The following is a 17,102-nucleotide window of genomic DNA, read 5'->3' on the forward strand; positions in this document are numbered from 1 at the left end:
ACTGTGGGTATGCCAACAATTGGAGCTCGTGCCACAGATGAAGAGAAGGAGACTCAAAAAGAAACAAAAAAGAGAGATTATAAGGCCTTGTTCATAATACACCAGTGTGTAGATGCAGATAATTTTGAGAAGGTTGGAGATTGTGAATCTTCAAAAGAAGCATGGGACATTCTTGCTCAATCATTTGGTGGTGCAGAGAAAGTGAAAGAGGTTAGACTTCAAACTTACAAAAGACAATATGAGTTAATTTAAATGGAAGATAGTGAAGCTATCTCTGATTTCTTCACAAGAGTCACAAAACTTGTGAATCAAATCAAGAATTGTGGTGAAGTGATTTCTGCTAGGTCTGTTGTCTCAAAGATACTGAGATCTTTAGCACCAAAGTTTGATTATTTGGTGGCTGCAATAGAGCAGAACAAAGATCTAGCAAGCATGTCAAAAGAAGAATTGCAAGGCCAATTGGAATCTCATGAACAGAGAATGAATGAAAGAGCTGCAGGCAAGACAAAAGCAGAAGTTGCATTACAAGCTCAACCTAACAAAGAAAAGAAAAATAAGGGAAAGTGGAACAATAAAGGGAGAGGTGGTCATAGCAATTCAAACAATAGAAGTTCACAGCAAGAAGCTAGTTTTTCCAGTCATAAACAAGGTAATCATGGTGGCTATAGAGGTGGTAGCAGTAACAGAGGCAGAGGTGGCAAGAAGAAGTTTGATAAGAGTAACATTCAATGTTACAATTGTCAAAAATATGGACACTTTGCTGATGAGTGTTGGAGTGAAAAGAAAGAGTCAGAAGATAATGCAAGATTGGCTCAAGAAGAGATTGGAGATACCTTGTTGATGGTGACAACTACTGAAGAAACCAAGTTCAAAGATCAATGGTATTTGGACTCAGGGTGTTCTTCACACATGACTGGTAGAAGGGATTGGTTTGTGAGCCTCAACAAATCAATAAAGAGTAAAGTGAAATTTGCAAATGACAGTGGATTGGCTGCAGAAGGAGTTGGTGATGTGTTGATCAAAAGAAGAGATGGTAAACAATCACTAATCTCTAATGTACTTTACATCCCTGGTATGAAAAGTAATCTACTTAGTATTGGTCAGCTAATTGAAAAGAATTACAAAGTAATAATAGAAGATAAATTGATGAAAGTGCTTGATTCAAATAGTAGAGTAATTTTAAAGGCTCCAATGTCACAGAATAGGACCTTTAAAATTGAACTCAATGTGTTGGAGCATAGATGTTTGGCTACTGCAGCTAGTAAAGATGAATGGTTATGGTACTATAGGCTTGGTCACTTGAATTTCAAGGATATGTGTAACTTACAGAAGAAGCAATTAGTGTCTGGACTGCCAGAATTTGAAATTCCAAGTGAAGTGTGTGAAGAATGTGTGCAATCCAAGCAGAATATGAATAGCTTTAGTAAAGATGCTGGAAGCAGGACTAGAGCTACTCTTGATGTGGTGTACTCTGATGTGTGTGGCCCTATACAAGTTGAATCTATGGGAGGCAACAGGTACTTTGTCACATTCATAGATGATTTCAGTAGAAAACAGTGGACTTACTTGATTAAGCAGAAAAGTGATGTACTTGGTGTGTTTATCAAGTTCAAATCCATGGTTGAAAGACAAAGTGGTCACATGATCAAAGTTTTAAGAACTGATGGTGGTGGTGAATATGTGTCAAAAGAGTTTGATACATTATGTGAAAGAGATGGTATTATACATGAAGTGGTGCCACCATACACACCTCAACAAAATGGTGTTGCAGAGAGGAAGAATAGAACAATCATGAATATGGTGAGAAGTATGTTGAAAGGCAAGCACTTACCAAAAGAATTGTGGGGTGAAGCTGTGTCTACTGCAACATACATTTTGAACAGGTGTCCTACTAAGAAATTAGAAGGAATTACACCAGAAGGGTGCTAGTCAAACACTAAACCAAGTTTAAGTCACTTGAAAGTGTTTGGTTCTATTGCCTATAAACATGTGCCAGACTAGTTAAGAAGAAAGTTGAATGACAAGTCAAATCAAATGGTGTTGGTTGGTTATCATTCAACAGGTGGTTACAAGTTGCTTGATCTTGTGACAAAGCAAATTGTAGTAAGCAGAGATGTGATAATTGATGAAATTAAAGAATGGGATTGGACTCAAAGTGCTAAGAAAGATAATGTGAGAATCATGTTTGAAGATCAAACAATTGAAACTGAAGCACAAGTTCAAACAGCTGCAAACAGGCCACAGAGAACTAGAAATATGCAGCAAGACTGCAAGACTGTGAAACAACACCAGATGATCAAGTGAATGATGAGGGTGAGATAGTTCATTATGCATTTCTTGCCAACATTGAACCAATAAGTATGAGTGAAGCATTGAGTGATCCAAAATGGATCAATGCTATGATTGAAGAACTGGATTCAATAGAAAACAATGATACATGGTCCCTAGTGAGTTTACCACATGGCAAGAAGGCTATTGATGTGAAATGGGTGTTTAAAGTGAAGGTGAATTCACAAGGTGAAGTAACCAGACACAAGGCAAGACAAGGCAAGATTGGTAGCAAAAGGATTTCTTCAAAAGGAAGGTATTGATTTTGAAGAAGTTTTTGCTCCTGTGGCTAGAATTGAAACAATAAGGCTAGTTGTTGGATTAGCTAATATCAACAACTGGTCTATATATCAGATGGATGTGAAGTGTGCTTTCTTAAATGGCCCTTTAGATGAAGAAGTGTATGTGAAGCAACCAGTTGGTTTTCAAGTTGATGGTCAGAAAGATAAAGTGTATAGACTGCATAAAGCACTATATGGCCTCAAGCAAGCTCCCAGAGCTTGGAACAAGAAGATTGACAGTTATCTAAGTGATATAGGATTCATAAAATGCACTACAGAACATGGTGTGTATGTTAGAAGATCAAGTAGTGATAACTTAGTGATTTTATGCCTATATGTAGATGATTTGCTGATAACTGGTAGCAGTGAAAGTGAGATAAGTAAATTCAAGTGCGAACTCATGAAGGAGTTTGAAATGACTGATCTTGGTCATATTTCATACTTCCTAGGGATTGAATTTTACAAGTGCAGTAAAGGGCTATTGATGCATCAAAGAAGGTATGCAAGTGAAATTCTAAAGAAATTTGATAGCAAAACTGCAATCATGCAGTTACTCCATCTGAACCAAGGTAACAATTGTCAAAGAGTGTGGAAGAAGCTGAGATAGATCCAACAAAGTACAGAAGCCTCATTGGATCCTTGAGATATTTGTGTAATACAAGGCCTGACCTGGCTTATAGTGTTGGTGTAGTTAGCAGATTTATGCAAAAGCCTAAACTATCACACTTAGCTGCTGCAAAGAGAATATTGAGGTATATCAGAGGTACAATGGATTATGGAATACTATTCCCTAATACAGACAAAGGAAATCAATGTGAATTGATTGCTTATACTGATTCAAACTGGTGTGGAGATGCAAATGATAGAAAATCAACTGCAGGGTACTTATCCTTGTTGAATAATGCTCCAATAGCATGGTGTTCTAAGAAGGAATCAGTAGTAGCCTTATCATCTTGTGAGGCTGAATACATTGCAGCATCATTATGTGCATGCCAAGCCATCTGGCTAGTGAATCTAATGGAAGAAATGACAGGTGAAGATCATGGATCAGTGACCATGAATATTGACAACATCTCAGCAATAAATTTGGCCAAGAATCCTGTTGCACATGGCAAGAGCAAGCATATTGAGATGAGATTTCATTATCTCAGAGAACAAGTGAATAATGGAAGATTGTGTCTGCAACATTGCAAAAGTGAAGAACAGATTGCTGATATCATGACAAAGTCAGTACAAACTGAATTGTTCAAAAGAATGAGGAACATGATAGGTTTGACTTCATTAATAGCAAGACAAAATTACACTAGAAAAATCAAAATTTTTGGCTGATTTATCGTCTTCTTCCAACAAGAAAGAATTAATGAAAAAATTACAAGCTGCTATTTCAGAATCAGATATTAACAATGACGATGATTCTGTGGGATCATCTCAAAGTTCATCCCCTAATAATGGAGATGACTGTTTTGGAATAATAGATCTTCAAGATTAAGCAATTATTACAACAGACAGTATTATGGCCGACAAGATTATATTGGAATCTTTACTTTAGTTAAAGTTAGTATCGTGGCAAACAATATTATTGTCTACTTTTGACTATTATGTAAAGTTATGTAATTATTTAGGTGTAGTTCAAAATGTAATCATTTAGGTATAACTGACAGCTGTCAGTACCTTAAGTCTAGAGGCTTCATTCTCATCTATAAAATGAAGTATAGTTTATGTTAAGGATCATCGAAAAATTCTCAAAGAGGAACAATCTGAGGAATTCTAGAGATCCTATATTTTGTAAGCATTTTCATATTTGAATAAAAATGTTTTATTATAATTTCTTCTTTCTTGTATTAACTTTTCAAATCGTATTTTATATAACAACTGATCTAGACTTATTTCTTGATGATCTTCCCACTTTTGATCATATTATATTATGGATTATGTTTTGCTTTGAACAAATATTTTATAGCACAGCTGCGACGCACTGTAGCACTTTCGTCTTATTCTAAATCTCCACTTCTAAATATATACTTGCTACATAACTTATATATATATATAGCCCTTAGGGAATTAGGGAATGTTTCAAATGATAGGATATTTTAATGTGAGAGATGAGAGAGTTAAATTATAGCCCTTAAATTAATCTTTACGATGACCTTTAATATTTTAAGTTGCAGGTAATTAATCTTTTCATTCCCATGTATTCTCTCCTCGCCTGTGATTGATCGTTTTCTTTTTTTCTTCTTTCAAATTAGACATTCTCAGATCATGTTTCTTTTTTATTGTATTTGTATCAACTCTACATGTTGTTTGCATCAAGAACTTTGGTGTTTCTTCAACTTTACGATCGACTCCTATGTATTTTTAACGGCATTTAAAAAAAGACACAAACCGTTAGTCTGGATGTACTCCAGTAACATATCAAACGATTAACGGCATTTAAAAAAAGACACAAACAGTTAATTTGGATGGATCTCAATAACATATCAAATGATTTTGGATTTGTCTAAATTTTACATCAATGGTCTATATGATATAAACTTTCAATCCAACGGTTGATTTTATAAAATCTATATCGGTTATATATGTGTGTTGCTAATTTAGTAATTTACAACCACCTAAAAATATTAAGGTGTAAACTAGCAATGCGCATCTTTTCATTTTGGACAAAAAATCTTTGAAATTTAGTTATTTTACACTATAAAATTGAGAGTTAGTTGGGTAAATGTTGTGCACTCATTTGCTAATTTACACCCACATAATTATAAATATATGCAACCTAAATAAACGCATGACAACCTAGGAAATCAAAAAAATTACAAACAATCTATTTTCTAATTTTATTTACTCAAGAAACCACTGAAATTTTCTAGCAAAGACTAAAGCAATGTTTCATAACATGGTATCAAAGAACGCAATTATAGTCTTTGCTAGATGCGGATGTTGTATGAGCCATGTCGTGAAGCGTCTGCTTCTTGGTCTCGGTGTTAATCCAGCCGTACATGAGGTTGAGGAGAAAGATGAAGTTGGTGTGGTTAGAGAATTAGAATTTATTGCAAATGATGGTAGAAAAGTTCAATTTCCTGCAGTGTTTATAGGTGGAAATTTGTTTGGAGGATTGGATCGAATTATGGCCACTCATATTTCTGGTGAATTGGTTCATATTCTCAAACAAGCAGGAGCTTTATGGCTTTAAAAATATGAGCTTTATGGCCACTCATATATAGATGTTTTACTTGATAGACTTATTTGATAATATTTTATTGTAACAAAATAAAAATTGACAATATTTTATTTAAGGCTTAATTGCATATTTAGTTCCTTATATTTATTTTAGATTTTAATTTGATCTCTTATGTTTAAAAAGTTTCAAGTTAGACTCTTATGTTATTGATCTCAACATAAGTTGGTCATTTTCGTTAAATTTTGAGTTAATTTTTTCTAACTTTTTGTTAAATTTTGAGTTAATTTTTTCTAAAACTTTCACATAGTACTCTCCTAAGTGGTCCACGTACATAAATTCATTAGATAAGTCGACGATTTAAACGAAAATTTGACGTAAATGATCAACTTGAAACTTTTTAAACATAAGGTACCAAATTAAAATCTAAAATAAACATAAGAGACCAAATATGCAATTAAACCTTTATTTAATCACCTAGCATAAAGAGACTTAGATACAAAAAAACAGAAAAAGTCTGGACAAAAAAATAGAAATATAATTTTAAGTAGATATCAATACCCATTTTAGTAATTATGCATTCAAACTCAATTTTGATCCAAACTATCCAAACATCATGGGTTTACAAGAATCACTTTTCTGTTAATATATCCGAACATAAATCAATTCTGTTCAACTCACTTTTAACCAAAATCAATTCTCTTAGACTCAATTTTGTCAAACTCAATTCTCTTCACCGCCAAACCAAACACACATAATGTTTTTCAAAAGTTATTTTTCATGCCTTTAGAATAAGATTGGGGGTGCGTTTGATTCGTAAAACAGCAAGGACTGGACATAACAGTACAAAACAGAACAAGATAATACAGGACAGGACAAACCTGTACCGAAAAGATATAGGATGATAATATTTTTATATTCAAAAATAAAATGGGTATTTTCGTATTTTTTATGTTTGTACTGTGGACAAAAAGTTGTCCCGTGGTTTAGTGAGGGACAAAAAATATTGTTTTTGTCCTGTTCCTTGCTATCTAATTTGTCCAGTCCCATAACAAATTTCAAATCAAACAGAGTACAACAAAAGTTGTCATGTCCAGTCCCCTGTTTTTTAGCAAATCAAACGCACCCCAATCTTAGTTGAGATGGATAAAATTTGTTGACATGTGTAAAATGCAAATATATTAGTGGAGAATTTCATTTTGAGTATATATCTTTAATAGTCCTTCTCTTTTGCCACTTATTCAATCCACTCATTTGCTTCCACAATATTTCAAAATAGTTTTTGGCTTCATTCAATATTAACTGACTTGGTCAAGTTGATCGACCCCTCTGTCAATCTCATTTTACTTGGCAAAATTACTCTTTTTTTAAAAAAAAAAATGCTGTAAAAAAAATAATCGGTGTTAATTGTCTTTTTATTCAACAAAATCAGTGTTATTTTTTTTTTTTCAAACACAATCAACTCATTTTATTAAAAATAATAGTCTTTAATCTCTCACTCCAGTAACTAAGTCATATACCCTAACAAAGTTGGGATCATGATTGTTTGCAGTTGAACTTCCACATGGTAATGAATATTAACTATTAATTTGATATTCGATGGTCCAAATTGCACGCTAAAATAATCTTAGCCGTTGATTTAAATCAGACGATCGAGACAAATGTTAAGAGACATTTTGTTAGAGAGACATTTTTAACATTATTTCAAATAATTATTTGATCACTTTGTTGATAAGTCTAAATATAATTAATTAATAATAATGTATAAGTAATAAAATTTATGGCTTGCTTGTCCTGAGAACACCATGAAATTCTTTCATTTCAATTTATGTGAGAGATAGACATAAGTTAAAAATTACCAAAACTCCAAAAAAAAAAAAAATTAAATAGGTTCACAATTGATATTTATGTGCATTTCTCTCTTCAAATAAAAGGTTAATTTCCTTTAAAAAAATATAAAAGATCTAAATGTGTCAATGAAAATGTTTATGCGACAATGTTCACTACGATAATTATTAATTCAATCACCAGAAATTCGACAATACAGACTAATGTTGCAAATGTTATACTACATTTAACTGAGACTAAACTAAAAAAACTCAATTTTATTTAACTGAGACTAAACTTAAAAAACTCAATTTTATAAAGACAAAAGATATTTAACTTTATTTTATTTGTTATTATTATTAGAGAAATGTTTTTTCCTACGAAGGTCTGGAAAACGAAAAACGCGAAACATATCTTTCGTCCCAGTTTTTTCTTTTTTTCTTCTCAACTTTCCTTCCAATATTTTTCTTCTTAAAATCGATGACAGAGAAATAGGAAAACGACACTCAGCATCACCATCTCCCTTGACTGCCAACCTCTGTTCAATTGGTGGAGGGAAAGGCGTGTGGTTGTGTGAGGCGGTGAAACAACGGCGATGAGGAATCAATTTTTCCGAATTATAAAAAAATTGTGATATGGTTTATTCAACAATTGATGCCTTTTATTTTGGTTGCATGAAATCTGCCACTTGTTTTATCAATATGCATGCTTATGTTATACCTTGCAGAGAACTATCAATTGATGCCTCTTATTTATATTGTGAAGAACAACGATGGCGAGAGATTGCAGCGGTGCTCTGAATATAGCGGTGAGATGAACACTGGCCGGCGGTAAAACGGAGATGGTGGGTAGTTCGCCTGGGAATGGGTCGAGCAAAAGGAAACAAATAAATGGATCTAGATCTTCTGATTTTGTTTTAAAGAAATAAAAATTAAAAAAGACATGTGGCGTAATCTTGAGTGTGAGATACATCTTGTCGTGATTCTCGTGAAAGTTTCTTTCGTGATAAATAGCGGTGCTCTTATTATTATGCCTGTGACACGTCCTTGTATTCTAGCAGTATTGGTACCACTACCAGGAAAGTTCCACTTTTGACTTTTTGTGTATATGCGAGGGGTGGATAACGGGCCGGGTAGGGTCGGTTCGGGCCTAAAACCCCCATCCAGCCCAAATCATGATTGCTATTTCTAGGCCCATTTCGACCCTTTTTTTACTTCGGTTTTACGGGTCTCAGGTTTGTTGAATATTGATTTCGTCCGGTTGGATTCATGCGGGTAAGTACTCAAACAAAAAAAAAAATTCCAGAACCAAGATAAATGGAGAAAATAGAAGAAATGTACAGATCTATATCACTAAACATCCAAATGAAAAAAAAACACGGTATCAAAAGTCTCTGATCTATGTCAAAAAGACATAAAAATAAAAACTTGTAAAAAGAATTGTAACAAAAACATGAAATTACTAGAATTTGAGAAGAAGAACAAGAAGATGGTGCTGACGATGAGATCTTAATGAATTAGAGATAGTGTTGTTGGCTTCAAAGATAAAGAATAGATCTTGATGAATACTACCAATGAAGAAGAGATATTATATTGTGTCAAAACAAAAGAAGGAGAGATAGTGTTACTAGTTACTTATCTCTCCTTCTTTTCTTTTGAAGCCAAAACAAAAGTAAAAACCTATATTGAATAGGTTTATGAGTTTTTGAGAAGGATGATTATTGCGTATAGGTTTATGAGTTTTTATTGAATACCGTTAATTTTGATGGGTCTCAATAACATATCAAATGATTTTCAATTTCTCTAAAAAAAATTATGGATAATCTATATGATATAATCTTTCAATCCAACGGTGGATTTTGTAAAATTCGTATTCGTTATATTATTATTCGGAACTTGTGCACCATGCACCACTTTCTTCACTCTTCCATGATAGAAAAAGCCGTATATTGTATAGTGAATAGTAAATTTATTGATGATCAAACTATCAGTAACTTTGAGACAGCAACAAAACATTAACTATGCCATGTTAAAATTATGATTTGTACCTAACAAATCAAAGTATAAATAGGATTTCCTCCACAAGTGGTTAAACCATGATTTGAGTAAAAGAATTGTTTGTCAAAACAAACCATGAATTAAAATTATCCAAACATGGCCCAAGCCATAAGTATGTTTGAGCTTTAAATATCTTACTCATTTAAGGTTAAGCCATAATTATGTCTAACCTGGGTTTGACTGCTGATGGTGGTTAGCCATCTGTATGTATTGTAATAATCAGTTTGATTGTCAGAGAATCCTTCCTTTGCATGGAAATAGTGTTTGATGAGACTGAAGTACTGAAGAAAAGAGTTCAAGTGTTTCATGCAATAAATACAGTGCACGATGGTTAGGGTTGTAAATGTGCTCGTTGTTTCAAACCTCGGTCTAAGGGGCAATTTATCGGATCAGACTTCGCAATAAAGGGTCATGAAGAAAGCTGTTTTTCATTCACCAGGCCACTCTCAAAAGTAGCAACGGATACATCAAATCAGCAAGAATTGTGGAACTTCACTGATCAAAGTGTATCAAACCATGAATCAAAATCATCAGAAACTTTTTCTTTGTTTTGGGAATGTGAGGATAGCATGCTGTGATGGACAGGCTTTTCTTCTTGTGGCCATGATAAAACATGTGGGTTCATCATAGTGGATGTTTCCTCTAGCAAGTTGTCAAGTGCATCATCTAGACTAGTGGAAATAGATAAAATTCTGGATTGAACTGGCTCTTTATTGGAAATCTTAGGAAGATCCATTGAAGAGACTCCCAACGGAACAGTAAAGGAGTCACAGGACTTGGTCTCGTCAAGTGAATCTAGAAGCATATCCAGTTCTTTTTCAGCAGCAGCTACCTCAAATGCTGAGTGTTTCACAATTGTATCTTTGATGAATTGTAAATTAGTTTCTGCACTAGGTTGAAATGCTTCATTTTTAGCAGAATTGCCAACCTGCTGAAATTCAGCATTGATGTTGCTCCCAGGAGTGAAAAAGTCATTGGACCGGGCAGATGCCGAAGCAGCATGGCTGCTGCTACAAGAACTAGATGATGTAAACTGATCTGCTGCAGAATCAACTAAATTTAATTCTTTAGAAATCCTCTTAGCTAGTTCACAGTCCTCTGTAGTTTCGTGTCTGTCAGGTTCGTCACTGGCCACTGCCAAGTCTTCCACAAACTGGAAAAATGACCAGAAAAAATGTTTTATAATTAGCGTTAAATTTGGCCTGCATTAAGTATTCTGCTTAAGTTTTTTATTTCACTAAAACAACAACTACAAGACCAAAAACCAAAGCATTTTCGATTTGAACTAATAATAACTAAAATCCACAATGTTTTTCTTTCTATATACGGCAATCAATAATTTGTACAATAAATGGAGAAAACAGTGAAATATGTTTGTAATTATTAGTGAAATCAGTCAATTATTTTTTGCAACCCATGCATATTTAGTTCTGCAATTCCCATGTCTTAGGAAACAACACTGGAGCATAAAACATACTGGACCTGGGTATCATGTGTCAGTGTGTTACATAATCATGTATGGTTTCACTCAGATAACAGAAATAGAATCTGAAGTAAATAAAACACAGCACAATTCTTTACATATTGAAAATTAAGCCAAATACTAAAATGTAAAACTACGGAAAAACATAACTATGTTGCACATGGAGGAAAAATAGGAAAGTGAAATTAAGACAATATGAGGAATGTAAAAATAAATATTATGAAATAAGATTTAACTTAAATGTAAAGAGATGTGACAAAGAGACAGCAGCCACATAATTTTCAGGATCAATTTAGAGGATAGACATACCAACTCAGAGGGTAACAGGTCAGCCTCAACAAATAATCTCTTTGATAAGTCAACTTTTGCAAGCTTTTCAGCAATAGCATGCAAATTCAAGGAGATAAATGATGCCTGCATGAAAACCCAATTCATGTTAAGTAAGGAAAAGCACTAAACAAATTTGGAATATAACTTGTTAGAAACCACCAAACTACAAACTAGAACACTCGATAAAGATCATATATATTTCTGTATCACTTATCCTTTGTATCTGTACTTCTATTTCCTAAGCTGTGGCAGATTGGTTAGCATTTTCCTAGCCAGACATTGGTTTTGCAGAAAGCAGAGCTTAATGAGTCAGTTTAAAATATCCATTCATCTTATGGAGAACACTTTGAAGAACAGTACATAGTTGCAGAAAGCAGTTCTGATGCGGAACATAGAGCTATAGCTCAGAAAGTATAATACTATGGCATAAAAGGATTCTTGAAGTATTGCAATTCCCTCAAAATCGACCAATATAGCTATTCTGTGATGATGATGATGATAATAATAATAATAATAATAATAATAATAATAATAATAATAATAATAATAATAAGGCTTAAATATGAAAATGGTCCCTGCAATTATGCCTTGTTTTGATTTTAGCCCTTGAAAAAAAAAAGTTTGATTTTGGCCCTCGCAAAATCTCAAAACTTTTAAAAAGGTCCCTCAATTGAATTTTTAGCTCATATGTCAAATTGTTGATGATTTGGCAGATGCTGACTAGGATTTGTTATGACATGGCAATTAACATGTAATTTTCATTTTTCAGAAATACAAAATAAATTTTTAAAAAAATTATTCTTCTTCTCTCCAAACATCAACCACTGCCACCATCTATTCTAAACCGGCGTGCCGTCTTGTGGCCACCGTTGGCCATAAAACCACAACCATTTTTTCCCTCTCTTCGCGATCTACTGCCATATCCTTTTAGATTTCCAAAAATAAGAAATTTTTGTGGACAACCACCCCGTTAAAACCATTTTCCGGCCACCATATTCCTCCGCTGATGACACTAAGTTGAGAAAAGGAACCTTGATGTCCAAGATGAAACAAATCAACAGTTTTTATTGAAAACTTGTTTTTTACTGACATAAAATCAAATGGGGATTAGGGTAAAAATCTACAAATCTTCACCATTTTCAAATTTGTGATAGTGAAGAGCTTTATCAGTAGTGGTGCAGTGTTTGAGCAATTGGCAAAGAGGGGCTGCTAGTGTTTAAATTGGGTCGAGCTTTTAGGGACCAGAGAGATTTTTGTGAATCTGAGAGCTTTTTTTTCTTTGAAACCCTTACAACTTCATCATCACCTTTTACAATCCCAATCTTTGAATCTCTCTTAACATGTTCTTCTTTTATTTTTTGCAATAAGCATAAACTCATTTCTTCATGTTCAACTTCAAGTAGTTGAATTATAATGGGTTGGTTTGGATACAAATTTGAAAATCTGTGGTTTTAGAAATTTAGGGATCAAGATGAATTACTGGATGAAGATTGGTTGATACTAGTTTTTTTAATTAAAATAAATGTTTGTTATTTTTAACAATAATTAAATAAATTGTATCTAATTTTTAAATAATAAAAAATGCATGGTCAGCAATTTTAATCTAGTCAGCATGAGCCATGTGAGTAATATTGTGTCAATTCAGCATTTTTTAATTAAAAAAACTCATGAGGGACTTTTTTAAAAACAAATTAAAATTACAGGGGTATAAATCAAAACTTTTAGTAATAGTAATAGTAATAGTAATAGTAATAGTAATAGTAATAGTAATAGTAATAGTAATAGTAATAGTAATAGTAATAGTAATAGTAATAGTAATAGTAATAGTAATAGTAATAGTAATAGTAATAGTAATAGTAATAGTAATAGTAATAGTAATAGTAATAGTAATAGTAATAGTAATAGTAATAGTAATAGTAATAGTAATAGTAATAGTAATAGTAATAGTAATAGTAATAGTAATAGTAATAGTAATAGTAATAGTAATAGTAATAGTAATAGTAATAGTAATAGTAATAGTAATAGTAATAGTAATAGTAATAGTAATAGTAATAGTAATAGTAATAGTAATAGTAATAGTAATAGTAATAGTAATAGTAATAGTAATAGTAATAGTAATAGTAATAGTAATAGTAATAGTAATAGTAATAGTAATAGTAATAGTAATAGTAATAGTAATAGTAATAGTAATAGTAATAGTAATAGTAATAGTAATAGTAATAGTAATAGTAATAGTAATAGTAATAGTAATATAATGCTTTTGCTAGAAGTATTGCTCAAAATCCAGTGCAGTATAAACAAACCAAGCATGCAGAAATTGATAGATTTTATAAAAGATAAGTTAGATGAATGAAAAATTTGAACACCATTTGTTCTAACCACTCAACTGTTAGCAAACATCCTACCAAATCAAGGGTTATTCATTTCGACCTAATGTTGAATTATTTGTGAGAAAGTTGGGAATGATGAATATCTATGCACCAAAATTCAGATCTTATCTATTTCCTGTTATCTCTTATCCTGTGTATTTGTATTTCTATTTTCCTAAGTTGTAGCAGATTGGTTAGTTTTTCTTCCTAACTAAGGCTTTGTTTGCAAGTTTGGAGGGGAAGGGAGGGGAGGATTTTGGGAAAAAGGAAAGAGAAAGTGGAAAGGATAGAGGAGTTTGGGAAGGGAGAGCTTTGGGGGGTTCATTTTTCTTCATAATACCAAATCCTTCTAATTTGGAAAAATTGTATTGGATGAGTTTATATGAGGGTTTATATGAATTCTTCAAATTTAATCTTTGTTGTTATAATATTCTCAAGATTAAAAATATATTAAGCATAAGCATTTATTTATCATTCTCTACAAAAACAATCTCTCAAAAAATGTGGAAGGTTTCTCTTTTTTCGGCCTTACTTTCCTCCCCCAAAGCCCTTCCCTCCAAACTCGCAAACAAAGCCTTAGAGTTTGGTCTTTAGGCCTAACTCAACCCCGAAACCTAGCTCAAAAAGCGAGGATTGGTTAAGCGTTATAAGGACTACATTTACTGTATCACAAGTCAATATGGGATAGTGTGATATCAAAACACCCACTCACACTTAGAACTGGGCATGTAGTATAGACAAATGTGGGTGGCCCAATAACAGAGATCTCAATGCACCCATTCACAACCAAGACTACACATCTAAAGCGTGGAAGGATATGGATGGCCAAAACAAGATCTTGGATATATATATACCATCTTAGAATTTGGACTTTAGGCCTAACTCAACCATAAAAGTGAGCCTTATAAGAACTAATTTGGCCATATCTCTAATCAATGTATGATCTCAACAGACTAACCTACTTGTCCTATCATATATACTCGAACCTTATGTAATAATGAATGAATAAGAAATAAGATTAAAAAGTGTTGCATCTCAAATTTATACTGTCAACTTCAAAGATGCTAATCCATCAACTAAGTAACCACATTTTCAAACAAATTTAGTGGAAACCGGAAAGCAGGTGACTGAGACATTCTGACTAAATTTAGCAAATTCCTCGGCCACCTTCTAGAAACTCTGACGGTTACGGGTATTGGAAAGGAGTATCTTTTCCCTCTAACGAAAAAAAATGCTTCCTAATATTATTTGGGCTTACTCAATATATTAGCTAAACAATTTATTAGGTGACAATCATTTGGAAGGAAGTACTGAAGTAGCAGTAGTAATCATCGCAGATTCACAATATATACTAATTTAGTAACGATTCTTAAGCTTTAAAAGGCATTCACTACTTCTACTACTAGTAGAATGCTTGAAACCTTATACAACTATCTCAACCACATTATTCAGAAAGAATTTTTGATAAATAAATCTATTGATCTTATAATCATATCAACGCTAATCAATGAAGTAAACAAATTACCTCCTGATTTGCACTACTAGTCTTATTATCCTGTACAACAAAATTATCATATCCATCCCATGACAAAATGCCCTCTCCCCTTACTGCAAGTATATAGCTTAATCCCACACCAAACTCCCCTGCAAAAAAATAATCTCAACAACATTAATACTAAACAAAAAAAGTATCACTAACCAATTACTTAATTACAAATGATCAATTATCATAATCGAACATTAATCACAAATATGCAAGTGGTATTAATATTAATTAAACACATACATGGAACAAGTTCATTGAAGTCATCAAGTGTTTTATCAGCATAAGACTGAGCCTCAGCAACAAGATGGCGAAAATCAGCGCCTTTACTTTTGGGAACAACAACATCTAGGGTTTTACTTCCACTTTGAGGAACAGAATCAAATTCCGCTTCTTCTTCTTCTTCTTCATATCGGTCCCAATTTCCAGGAAGTGCAGAAGAACCACCATGAAACTTTGAGCGATTGGTTTTGTTCTCGATTACTTGTTGCTTTCCAAAGGGTTCCTTTACGGCGTCGTTTTGGTTTGGGATTGAAGATGAAAACGAAGACTGTGATTGAGTTTTAAGCTTGTGGTTACCGTGATGCTTTTTGTTAAGGTGTCGTGTGTGATCTCGTTTTGATTTTGCTAAAGCTTTTACGTCCATTGAAGAATATTCGTAAGTGTTATTTGGGGTTTTTTCGTTGTGAAATGTTGAAGCTTTATCGGAATTTAATTGAAATGTGTTAGGTTACCGAGAGAGAGGAAGGAATTTTGAGGTTGCTGATGGAGTTCAAACGACGTCGTTTTGCTGTTCTTTCAGTTTCAGTTTCAGTGTACTATTTGCGTTGAAAGTTGCCCAGCAGTCCTCTTAGGCCCAAAAAATTCAAAAATAACCCTGATTTTTGGATCTACGATGATTTGGAAGATAGGATTCGAATACGCCTAATTTTTGAATTGTAACTTCCCAAATATAAAAGAAAAATTGAAAATAAAAACATCATTTGGGAACATAAATTTCGAAATTAGTTACGTTTCAAAATTAACTAATTTCGGATTGTAACTTTCGAAATATCTAAAAAATTGAAAAAAAATCATTTCGAAACGTACATTCCAAAATTAGTTAATTTTGGATTGTAACTTCTGAAATATAAAAAAATTGAAAAAAAAAACCATTTCAGAACGCAAGTTCCAAAACTAACTAAGGTCATTTGGTCAGCATAAAGGTGCCTTCGAGCAACATAGGGGGGCCGAAAGAGCAATTTTTATTTGTGTTTAAACGAAGTTCCATTCTTATCTTTCATTTTTTATGGGTCATATCTCCCATATTTGAAAATTTCTTTTTAGGTCCTCGTCTTGACCCTTAAAACCAATTCAGTAACCGCAATAAGAAACATGCAGGTTTTAAATCCGCAAGAAAATTCAAAGGAAAATCTGCAGGTTTTCTTGTGGATTTTCCTACGGATTTTAACTTTAGGATCAAAACCAAAATATTTTAACATACAGGGATGAATTGCTAAAAAACAAAAAAAGATACATGTCTAAAAACAAAAACACGCCAACTTACAAGGACCAAAAGACCATTTAAACCTTTATTTTTTTCGAATTAAATTTCTATGTATTCACTCGAGAATCGAACCCATGACCCTCAATATAAAAACCTAAAAAATATTTTCTATCAAAAACTAAAATAAATAATAAATTAACAAATATACTTAAACTTTTTATTTTCT

The 17,102-nt window shown here is 32.9% G+C and overlaps 2 protein-coding genes across 2 annotated transcripts; one reads left to right on the forward strand and one right to left on the reverse strand.

Moving 5' to 3' along the window:
- The first annotated feature begins 5,499 nt into the window (after nt 1-5,499).
- Nucleotides 5,500-5,796, forward strand: LOC123914892 (glutaredoxin-C9-like). The gene has a single exon (XM_045966052.1). It carries the CDS (start codon nt 5,500-5,502, stop codon nt 5,794-5,796), a length of 297 nt encoding a protein of 98 aa, XP_045822008.1.
- A 3,763-nt stretch (nt 5,797-9,559) lies between these two features.
- LOC123916787 lies at nt 9,560-16,294 on the reverse strand. The gene is made up of 4 exons (XM_045968331.1): nt 15,634-16,294; nt 15,373-15,491; nt 11,458-11,562; nt 9,560-10,818 (listed from the first exon to the last, which is right to left on the reverse strand). Exons 1-4 carry the CDS (start codon nt 16,034-16,036, stop codon nt 10,165-10,167), a joined length of 1,281 nt encoding a protein of 426 aa, XP_045824287.1. The 5' UTR covers nt 16,037-16,294; the 3' UTR covers nt 9,560-10,164.
- Between the last annotated feature and the right edge of the window lie 808 nt (nt 16,295-17,102).

Source organism: Trifolium pratense, linkage group LG3 (genome assembly GCF_020283565.1).
Source record: "Trifolium pratense cultivar HEN17-A07 linkage group LG3, ARS_RC_1.1, whole genome shotgun sequence".
NCBI classification, from domain to species: domain Eukaryota; kingdom Viridiplantae; phylum Streptophyta; class Magnoliopsida; order Fabales; family Fabaceae; genus Trifolium; species Trifolium pratense.

Coding starts and splice junctions, on each gene's coding strand:
- LOC123916787 (XM_045968331.1), bottom strand. CDS start 16,036: ATGGACGTAAAAGCTTTAGCAAAATCAAAACGAGATCACACACGACAC. Junction 15,492..15,633: donor CTTCAATGAACTTGTTCCAT/GTATGTGTTTAA, acceptor ATTTTTTTGCAG/GGGAGTTTGGTGTGGGATTA. Junction 11,563..15,372: donor CTAGTAGTGCAAATCAGGAG/GTAATTTGTTTA, acceptor GTTTTCATGCAG/GCATCATTTATCTCCTTGAA.
- LOC123914892 (XM_045966052.1), top strand. CDS start 5,500: ATGGTATCAAAGAACGCAATTATAGTCTTTGCTAGATGCGGATGTTGT.